The following is a 12,113-nucleotide window of genomic DNA, read 5'->3' on the forward strand; positions in this document are numbered from 1 at the left end:
CAAAACAATGGGACCCCTTGGCTGAAGCATAATTGGGACTCTTCAGGCACATACGGCATGTGCAAATATCTAGATATTTTAATCCCAAGTAAAATGATGCTCCTTTTTTCGTATTCTTTTGTTTGACGTATGCATCAGGATCGGACCGCATCTATGTTATTTTTTATTCCAAATTTCAAATAAAGACGAGACTTCGCTACAAAATTGTCAACGCCTTTGGGACCCATAAACCTTTTCTCAAACAATGATTAAAGGCAAATTTTTGTATTGATATAATGCAACTAGCCAACCATATGGGTGTAAGGATGAGCATGCAATCCCATCAAAATGGCTTCTGGACCCACACTATCTTAGTTCGTGGCAGTCAAATCGCAATATAATAGACGGGGAGTGTTAGATTTTCTTAATGAGGTCCAGAAGTCTTGTCCATAATCTTTAGGAATAATACTAGACTTTGTCAAATGGGTCTAAAAATCTAACCCATAATATTTTGACATTTCCGTCTATGTAATCATGGTTAGGTCCCTAATTCTTTAACCTCTATTCACACACATGTATCATCGTTTAAGATTGATTAAAAGTTTAAAAACATCACAACTTATTTCAATATCAAATTTGATTTTCGAATTCCTGAACTATCAACTATAGAAAATATGTTTTGATTCTTCATTTATTTTTATATTTAATATATGTCATTAAGGTTTTAAGCATATTTAGATTGATTTTAACACTTATAATTGGTATTAAAACCATTTTATTGTCTCTACCTTAATTATGTGCAACCTAAAAAAATTGATTATGTGCCTTAATTATTTTCTTTTAATCCTTATGGTAAAAAAAATTTCTTACGAATTTGGAAGAAAACTGTTTGTATTATGCTTTTGAAAGATGAAGAAGTCAAGTTTTGGGCATGAAAAATGAGGGCTATTAATATCCAATCGATCCCTACCTCCCCTTACAACTTTTACAGTGCAATGGCCTAGCTATACCCCTATTGATGGGAGCAAGTTGTAGAGTTATGATTGTATGTTGTCCATATTATAGAGATTTTGATATAGTGGTTTATAGTTTTGAATCATTCTTTACAACTTGTAACAATTGTATCATTATTCCTTTTAAGAGAAAAGGGGTATATAGTGGTTAATATGTCCTTGTCAACACCCTTTAAAATCAAATCCCACATTTTCTTCATAAAGTAATATAGATTAGGTACGAACTTCCAGTTTTTAAATCTGGAAAGCTATCAAAAATTAGACATTTATACCAATAAAAAATATGAAAATTTTCCAGAAATTTAAAATTTTGGATATTTTGTGAAAATTTCATAAATTTGGTATTTTTGTGAAAAAAAAAAATCATATTTTTGGTGTTTTTATGAAAAATACATAAATTTGGCATTTTATGAAAACCATTTTGTGGAATTAAAATTTGGATATTTATGTGCTTAAAATCATGTCTTTTTTGTATGTATAATTTATTGTTTTCATTATATATGTAATTTGAATTTTTACTATATAAATTTAAACAGTGTTCATATATGTAAATATTGCTTATGGTTGCATGCAATTTATATAAACAGTTTTGTGAATAAAATTAAATATCTATTGATCTATATAATTTTAATTAATTAGGGATTAGCCACAACATCTTTAATTATGTAAAATTATATATTAAGTACTTTAGGATCACATATATAAAAATGACATTGATTGTAATTAATCATATTTAAATATAATAAATTTTATCCTTTATCATATTTGTATTATTAATAATGATAGAATATCAAATTATATTCTTAATTTACCTATAGGAATTAGGAAAGGAACATAATTGATAGTTTTATCATAAAGTTAGATGAATCTAATTGAATTAGAACTTTAGTACACATACAAGTTTTATGTCACTACTTCATATTTTTGAAACATGATTTATATTGGTAAAACATGATATATATTTATTAACCTCAAATTACTATTATATAAGCATGTATGTTTAATATTTATGCAGTTATGCAATCTGTGAATTTTTCCGATATAAGATGTGATATTCTTGAACTAAAGGGTGACAACTACAAAGTATGAAAGGAAAGAATTCTCTTTCATTTGAGGTAGATGGACATTGATTATGTTATTAGGAAAGACGAACCAAGCATTACCACAACTAGCACTGTAGATGAAAAGGCTCTTTATAAATGATGGGTGTGATCCAATTGCCTTAGTGTGATGTTCATAAAAAACAAAATCTCTACTGGTATTCAATGTTCAGTTGATCAACATGATAAAGTTAAGGCATTATTAAAGGCTACTGATGAACAATTTCAAACTTCAGATGAGACACTTGCCAGTACCTTGATTATGAAGTTTTCATCCTTAAGGCTCACCAGTGTAAGAAGTGTATGTGAACACATCATGCAAATGAGGGACATTGTAACTCAACTAAAAACTCTTGAGGTTGAAATGTTTGAATCTTTCCTTGTGCACTACATACTGAACACTTTTCCACAACAACTTCTGACCATGTGTGTTCAAGAGGTATGGAGGTTGGTAATGGAAATTGGTGAGAATGCATTATTCGCAAAACAAGGAAATAACCAAAACCAAGCCAAAAAAAAAAAAAAAAAAGGAAAGGTAAAATACTGCCCCAATGAGAAATAAAAAAAGAATCCAAGTGCTTCATCTGCAAAAAGAAAGGACACATGAAGAAAAATTGCTCCAAATTTCATAAATGACTTGAGAAAAAAGGTAAACCAATCTCATTTGTTTGTTATGAATCTAATATGGTTGATGTTAAGCATGACACATTGTGGATTGATTCTAGTTCTACAATCCATATTTCAAATACCTTGTAGGGTACACAAAACCTAAGGAAGCTAGTGGGAAGTGAGTAGTGCATCTATTCAAGAAACAAGATGCATTCATATGTAAAAGCTCTTGGAACATGCACTTTAGTTTTAAGTAGTGGTTTTGTTCTAAATTTGGAAAAGACATTTTACATTCCAAGTTTTTCTAAGAATTTGATTTCAGTTTCAAGACTTGTTCCTTTTGGTTAGTCCTTTTAACTTTTCAAAAACATCATTTAGTTTATTTTATAAATCTAATCTTGTTGGGAATGGTACATTGTCTAATAGTCTTTTCTTTATTAATTTGCAAAATGATACTACTCATAATGTTATGCATCTTCACACTGGTGTTAAACGATGTGTTATGAATGAAGATTCCTTTATGTTATAGCACCGAAGATCAAAACATATCTCAATAGAAAGAATTAAGAGATTAGTAAATTATGGAGTATTTAGTACTTTGGATTTTACTGATTTTGATATTTGTATGAACTTCAATAAGAGAAAATAGATCAACAAGTAAAAAAAAATGTGCTAAAAGGAGCATAGACATATTGAAGATCATACATTCAGACATTTGTAGTCTAGACATGGACTCATATGGTCTAAAATACTTCATCTCTTTCATAAACGATTACTCATGATACATGTATCTCTACTTGCTTCATAACAAGAATGAAACATTAAATGTTGTCAAGTTTTTAAGGCCAAATTAGAAAATCAATATGGAAACAAATTAAGATAATGAGAACAAATAGAGATGGAGAATATTATGGTAAATACACTAACGATGGACAAACACCCGGTCCATTTGTGAAGTTTCTTCAAGAGCATGGGATAGTTGCCCAATATACCATGTATGGTTCTCCATACTAGAATGGCATAGCAGAAAAAATAAACTGAATGTTATTGGACATGATACAGAGTATGCTTAGTAGCTCCAAGCTTATTAAATCCTTGTAGACTGAAGCTTTTAAAATGACAATGTATATATTGAACCGAGTCCCAACTAATGTTGCCCTAAAAACGTCATTTGAATTATGGAAAGATTGGAAACCGAGTTTGCAACATATACGCATTTGGGGATGCCCATTTGAAGTAAGAGTTTACCACCCACAAGAGAATAAACTAGACCTAAGGACCATTAGTGGATTTTTCGTTGGATATGCAAAAAGGTCTAAATGGTACATATTCTACTATCCCACAACACTAGGATTGTGTAATCAAGAAATGCAAAATTCCTTGAGAATGACTTGTTCAATGAGAATATCAAACCTAAAGCATAGTCTCTGAGAAAGATCAATCTTCCATTTCAAGTGAAAGGTTGGTTATTATTCACAACACCTCTCAAGTTCAAATGGGAGTTGAGCAACCAATCGTTGAAGTTCCACAAGCTATTGAGAATAATCCAATAGATTAAGTTGTTCAGGAAATGCCAAAAATTGTTGAACAACCAATTGAACAACATAATCCTCAGGAAAATTTTGATTCAACATTAAAGAGATCTACTAGAGCAAGGAAATTAGCAATTCCTAGTGATTATGTTATGTATCTAAAATAATTGGATTATAACATTTGAGCCGAAAATGATCTTGAAACATTTTCACAAGCCATTAGTTGCGAAAGATCAAATTTATGGTACAATGCCATGAAGGATGAGATGAATTCTATGGCATCTAACGAAGTCTAGAATCTTGTTGAGTTGTCTGATAGTGCAAAAGTCATAGGATGTAAATAGGCTTTTAAGACAAAAAAAGACTCATTGGACAATATTGAAAGATATAAAGCAAGACTTGTTGCTAAAAAATTCACTTAAAAGGAAATAATCGACTATAAGGAGTCCTTCTCTCCTATATCTAAGAAAGATTATTTTCGTATTAGTATGACATTGGTTACACATTTTGATTTAGAGGTACAACAAATGGATGTGAAAATGGCTTTCCTTAATAAAGATCTAAAGGAAGAAGTTTACATAAAACAACCAAAAGAAATTTCCTCTAGAGATGGTGAGCATTTGGTGTGCAAGCTCAAGAAATCCATATATGGATTGAAACAAGTCTCCCGTTAGTGGTACTTGAAATTCCATGATGTTCGTTATCTCTTCGTGTGGGTCTGTAGAGAATAGTATAAATCAATGTATATACCAGAAAGTTAGTAAGAGTAAAATATGTTTACTTATTCTATATGTGGATGACATTTTACTTGCAACTAATGATAAGGGTTTGCTACATGAGGTAAAACAATTTCTATTTAAAAACTGACATGAAATATTTGGGTGATGCTTCTTATGTCATTGGCATTAAGATACATAGAGATAGATTTTGAGAAATTTTGGGTTTGTCTCAAAAAACCTATATCAACAAAGTTTTAGAGAGATTTTGGATAAAATATTGTTCACCAAGTATAGCTCCTATTGTGAATGGTGACAGGTTCAATTTGCACTAGTGCCCAAAAAATGATATTGAAATGAAACAAATGAAGAACATTTCATATGTTTCTGTTGTTGGAAACTTAATGTATGCTCAAGTCTACATAAGACTTGACATTACATTTTTTGTTAGGATGTTAAGAAAATATCAAAGTAATTCAGGTACAAACCACTGAAGAGTTGCAAAAAATGTGTTAAGGTGTTTTCAAGGGACGAAGGACTACGTACTTATGTATAAACGGACTAATAATCTGGAGGTGATTAGCTACTCAAATTCAAACTTTGTTGGTTGTGTTGATTCACAAAAATCAACTTCTAGATTCATTTTTATGTTCGTTGGTGGAATTGTATCCTGGAGGAGTGCAAAGCAAACTTTGTCTACTACTTCCACTATAGAGGCTGAGTTTATATCTTGTTTTGAGGTTACCTCGCATGGTGTATGGAGGAAAAGTTTCATTTTTTAACTTAGAATTATAGATTCAATTTCTAAGCTATTTAGGATATATTGCAACAATTTATGTGTAGTTTTTATGGCTAAAAACAATAAAAGTGGTAGTCGAAGCAAACACATCAACATCAAGTATTTAGTCATAAGGGAACATGTTAAGAAGAAAATAATGGTTATTGAATACATCAGCACTGAGTTGATGATAGTTGATCCTTTGACAAAAGGCATGCCACCATTGAAATTCAAGAATCATGTGAATAGAATGGGACTTCATTCCTTTATATGATTTTCGTTGTAATAATGAATGTTATTTGTGATGAAACTTTATTAATGTGATAATATTTTCTCTTATTTGTTTCTAATTTGTATACACATTCATTCATTTGAGAAATATTACTAATGTTTGGACCTGAAATAAACCTTAGGCTTATTCATTAAGTAATGAAGGCAAGTGTTTAAGAGACATGATGCATTGTGATACATGGAAGATAATACTTGTTTCAGAGAATCTATTGTCATGATTTGTGTATTTTGTTTCTTACTATGGTGAATGATGGAATATATAGACCAAGTGGGATAATATTAGATTTTCCTAAACAGATCTAGAAATCTGGCCTATAATCTTCCATTAATTTTGGGAATAATGCTAGACTTAAATAGGTCTAGAAATGCTGTCTCTATTATTCTAGAATTTCTATTGATTTAGTTTTACATTTTTATTGTCATTAACAACCATAAATAAATTATGGTATTGACTCTGTGATGGGCAGGGTAAATATAAATAGAGCCTTCGTGGTTAGGTCTCTAAGCTTTTGACTTCGATTTTTATTCAAATACATATACACTATTGTTTAAAATTGATTAAGAGTTTAGAAGCACCTCAACCCATTTGAAGATCAAATTTGATTTCTAAATTCTCAAATTGAGGTATGTTCCTCTTCTCCTTTATTTCCGCATTTGATATAGGCTACACTGGAAGGACCCAGTGTTGTCTCTATAATTGACTCTTATTTCGTCGTCATGTTTCCGCCTCAAAAAACCCCGATTCCTTGTTTACACACTGCTACCAAAGGGGATAGATTCCTTGTTTACACACTGCTACCACAGGGGAGAGAGGAGGAGAGCTACCAACCAAACAATGGAGGTTGAAGCTCAGCTGAGCAGCAACACGAGGAAGGCTCTGCTGGTTCTGAGTTGTGTGATTCTCTCAATTGGACACTGCGGTGGTCCCTTGGTGATGCGCCTATACTTCGTCCGTGGCGGCGAGAGGATATGGTTTTCCAGTTGGTTGGAAACGGCTGGGTGGCCCTTGATCCTAGTCCCTCTCATCATCACTTACATGCACCGCCGAACTAAGCAAGGCTCCCATGCCAAGCTCTTCTTCATGAAACCTCCTCTGTTCGTAGCCTCCGCTGTTATCGGTGTCCTCACCGCCCTCGATGACTACCTCTACGCTTATGGCGTAGCAAAACTGCCCGTTTCAACAATTGCTCTCATCATCGCAAGCCAGCTCGCTTTCACAGCAGCCTTCGCATTCCTCTTAGTGAAACAAAAGTTCACCTCATACTCCGTAAATGCCATATTTCTCTTGAGTATTGGTGCTGGTGTCTTGGCTCTACACACTAGCTCCGACCGCCCTGCTAATGAGTCCAACAAAGAATATTACCTCGGGTTTTTCATGACACTTGCAGCTGCAGCGCTCTATGGTTTCATTCTCCCCCTGGTTGAATTAACATACAAGAAAGCAAAGCAGGCAATAACCTACTCACTGGTCATGGAGATTCAAATGGTGATGTGCTTCTTCGCCACCTTCTTTTGCACAGTGGGGATGCTGGTTAATAATGACTTTCAGGTGTATTCCTCTTTTCTATCCACCCAGTTACCTTTAACACATTCAACCAGATAGAACCACCAAAAACAAAGATTGATAATTTATGTTTGCTTCTTCCTCATTTAATTTTGTAGGCAATTCCCAGAGAGGCAAAAGAATACGAGCTTGGAGAAGCTAAATATTATCTGGTGGTGGTATGGAATGGGATCATGTGGCAGTGCTTCTACTTAGGAGCAATAGGAGTCATCTTTTGCGCTTCATCTTTGGTAGCCGGTATTGTGCTTGCTGTCCTACTCCCCGTGACTGAGATCTTGGCTGTTATTTTCTTCCACGACAAATTTCAAGCAGAGAAGGGGGTTTCACTTGCTCTCTCTCTTTGGGGTTTTGTTTCATACTTCTACGGCGAGATAAAGGATAGCAAGAAAAAGAAGAATCCCACTCCGGAGACGGAGCTGCCTCAAACAGTCAATCCATGATAAACAAATGTCTTTCTTTTCCCCACAGAAGAGGGGGGACAGGATTCGCATATAAGCATTTACTAGGGAATTTAAAGAAACACTTCATCTGTATGTTACAGGCAGTTCATAACCAAGACTAAAGTGGGTTTCTTTCCAGTTTTGAGATGAAGGAATTCCAATAAAATATGGACTGTAAGGTCAAGGCGTGCTAAATGTGAAGTCGATACAGAGTGGGAAAATATGACATATTTTGAGACTTAATAGTCATATCCAATTTCTATTATCTATAATATTATATAGTATTATAAAATAATCTCTCTCATCCTTGGATATGGTTAAACTATGTTAAAATTTGAGTATTCTGTTTATGGTTGGTTTTATCTCTGTATGTTCTTATTACAGCTTCCACTTAACACATCAACTTAGTATTAAAACCTTGGTTGAATATTTTTTAGAAGAACCAAAGATAATAGAAGATTGTGGTCCATGAAAAAAACCCTAACACACACTATCAATGTACAATAGTGTATACCATAAATAAATAAAAAAGAAGAAATATTCACTTAAACGAAATTTTTAACAGTAGAAATGGTTGAAAAATGCTTCCAATTCCTAAAGAATATTTTAAATATTGATTGGGAACTTGCAACATTTCCCAATATTAGAATCAATAAGGAAACGGTCTTACTGAGAAAGAATTGAAGTCATCGTCATCCAGGCAAGATGATGGGCCATTAAGGTTAGGTTGGGATCAAGAGAAGCTGGATATGGATTGTTTTGTTAATCCAGTATAACTTAAAAGCTTAATTAAGTTATGTAATAGTGGACCAACAGTGCACTTTGCACTGATTTGGGTTACATGTTAGGGTCGTAGCCCAAGTAGGTTGATATATGATGGTGGACCAACAACTGCATGCGAATGAATGGCTATGTGAATTTCCTAAGACTCGGTTCATTTCAACTTCTACTGATTGCATCGAAACTTTCGGGAAGAATTGGCGTATGGATCTTCCCTAAATGGGTGTTGACGCCGCCAAAATAGGCACCTCCAAATACATGGCCTTAAGCCACCTACAGCATAGCCGCCCAAGACGCAAGCATCTGTAGCTATCCAAAACGAGCTCGGCTAAAAATAAGTGCCTGCATATGAGATATGACTCACATCCAGGACTGGCAGGTTGACCGAACTGACCCTCAAAAGAAGGCCTCACCAACTCTTAAACATTATCGGAACAGGCTGGCAGGCTTTAACACATGCCCTAACCATATAAACGTAAAAAAAAAAAAAAAGAAAAAAAAAAAGAAGAAGATCATAATAAGACAAAAAGGGGAGAAAGAAATTCTCTCGTCTACAGGTGTCGAAGCTTCATTCAACACAGAGTTGTAAGATTACCAATGTTGGGTGCAGACCTATCCTTTCTAGTTATCTCCGCCGGTGAAGCTTGAGGAGGAAAAACAAACCACAAGGTCATTTCGATACTCTACTCTTTAGGCTTTACCTGGACACTAAGAAGATAATCAAAGATTACAAAGCAGAATATGAGGAGGGAGGTTTGTGGTTTGGTACGTATTGTAGCTTCAGATTTGGTCTGTCCCATAGAGTAAAAGTGATGGTCCCCAGTTCAAAGCAACGAGGTAAGAGTTTTATCACTGAATTTGCTGGATTTAGAAGGATTCATCGTTTCAATATGACGCCACTTATTTATTGTTTCGGGGTATTCCAGGCATGCTCTTGCTTACAATTCCAAGACAAACGCATCTCTTTAGAGGCACTGTCCTTGAGAAATGGTAAAGTTCCTCCAAGCTGTGAGAAAATCCAAGGGGTTTTTCCCGAGGATTCTCCATGTATGGCCCCGTTGGGTTGAACCGTACGGGTTAGAAGGTGGAGTGGACTGAGTTGGCTCAACCATCTTGGAATATGGATTCAGCGTCAAGGATTCGGCTGCACCATGTTGGAGATGGACTGACTGGCCCATGTGTTCTGTAAGGGAGTCCAATGGGCACCCATGCAATAAAAGCCCGTGTGACGTGCTCTTGGAGATCAAAACATGATCCGTACAATACAACTTACTGCCGACCTACGCCACAGGTCGTGGCGCTGGCACCCGTAGGGTCTAGAGACCACATATTCAAACTGATAATTACAGTATTCATTCCTGTCACCAATTTCGAAATGGCCCACCCAAGAAACATGTGGAGCTTTCACCCAAAATATTGCGTTTTAAAAAAAAATTTCAAAAAATAAAGTTGTTTTAAAAATAATGTACGATGTAATAAATATATACCACATAAGCTGTCATGGCATAAAACTGTAGTTGATGACTACGGTTTTATTTTTTTAAAATGGTTAGAAACCGTAGTTACCAACCACGGTTTTAACTTTAAGTTTAAAGCCGTAGTTGGTGACTACGGCTTTGACATTTTTTTAAAATGGTCAAAGTCATAGTTACCAACTACGATTTTAACTTTATATATATTTATATATAACTTTAATTTTTTTAATAAAAATATTATATTATTTTGATTTTAAATATACTTATTTCATTATTTTAAAAATAATAATATATGAAATTAAATAAATGATATTTTTAATTTGATATAAATATATTTTTAAATTTTATTAAAATAATATATTCTATATTTAATATAAATATATTTATTTAATTATATTTAAATATAAATAAAATATAATAAATTATGAAAGCCTATTAAAAAACAAATAATATAAATTATTATATTAATTAATAATTTTTTATATACTATATGTAAGTGGTATATAATGTCACATGTATATAAGTTCAATTAAGTTTAAAATTTATCATATTTTAATTTAAGTTCATAATATTATATCGATATGATAATAATTTATTTATATATTTAAATAAATATGCTAAATTTTAAACTTAAATTAAAATTATATATATATATATATATGTGTGTGTGATATTATATACTATTTACATATAATATATAAAAAAATTATTAATTAATATAATAATTCATATTATTTTTTTCTCCAAATAGGCATTTATAATTTATTTATTTTAAATAAACATAATTTATTATATTTCATTTATATTTAATTTTAATTAAATAATTATATTTATATTAAATATAGTGTCAATTGTTTTAATAAAATTTATTTATATATTTAAAAATAATGTGATAAATTTTAAACTTAAATTAAACTTTTATATATATATATATATATATATATATATATATGTGTGTGAGAGAGAGAGGTATTATATACCACTTATATATAATATATAAAAAAATTATTAATTAATATAATAATTTATATTACTTTTTTATTTTTCTAAATAGGTATTTATAATTTATTTATTTTAAATAAATATAATTTATTATATTTTATTTTAATTAATTAATTATATTTATATTAAATATAGTGCCTATTGTTTTAATAAAATTTAAAATATATTTTTATATCAAATTAAAAATATCAATTATTTAATTTCGTATATTATTATTTTTAAAATAATAAAATAAGTATATTTAAAATCAAAGTAATATAATATTTTTATTAAAAAAATTAAAATTATATATAAATATATATAAAGTTAAAACCGCAGTTGGTGACTACGGTTTTGACCATTTTTAAAAAAAAAAATCAAAGTCGTAGTCACTAACTACGACTTTAAACTTAAAGTTAAAACCGTGGTTGGTAACTACGGTTTCTAACCACTTAAAAAAATAAAACCGTAGTCACCAACTACAGTTTTATGACATGGCAGTTTATGTAGCACAGACGCATTAGATCGGTCATTATTTTCAAAGCAATTTTATTTTTTGGAATTTTTTTTTAAAACACACTATTTTGGGTCAAAGCTCAATGGCCATCAAACGGGGAATCACGTGATGAGAAATTGAAGAGAAGAATTAAAAACAAAAAATAAATAAAAAGAAGAAAAGGAAAGGTCAATACCCCTCAATCAGTTTCAAGAAAAGGGCATGTGTTATGAGCAATGCACTGAAACGCGAACCATTTCAGCCCTCCAAAGGACAACACAAGTTAATAGCCCGTGTGGTCCCAACCTTCTGGAAATACGATTCCTCCCACCAAATCTTGGTAATCAAAATAAAATGGG

At 32.0% G+C, this 12,113-nt stretch overlaps 1 protein-coding gene across 1 annotated transcript; it reads left to right on the forward strand.

The window, feature by feature from the left end:
* Positions 1–6,728: 6,728 nt before the first annotated feature.
* LOC100267723 (purine permease 1) lies at positions 6,729–8,369 on the forward strand. Its single transcript, XM_002285682.5, has 2 exons — positions 6,729–7,567; positions 7,681–8,369. Exons 1-2 carry the CDS (start codon positions 6,854–6,856, stop codon positions 8,020–8,022), a joined length of 1,056 nt encoding a protein of 351 aa, XP_002285718.1. The 5' UTR covers positions 6,729–6,853; the 3' UTR covers positions 8,023–8,369.
* Positions 8,370–12,113: the final 3,744 nt, after the last annotated feature.

This window comes from Vitis vinifera, chromosome 18, assembly GCF_030704535.1.
Source record: "Vitis vinifera cultivar Pinot Noir 40024 chromosome 18, ASM3070453v1".
Taxonomy (NCBI): Eukaryota; Viridiplantae; Streptophyta; class Magnoliopsida; order Vitales; family Vitaceae; genus Vitis; species Vitis vinifera.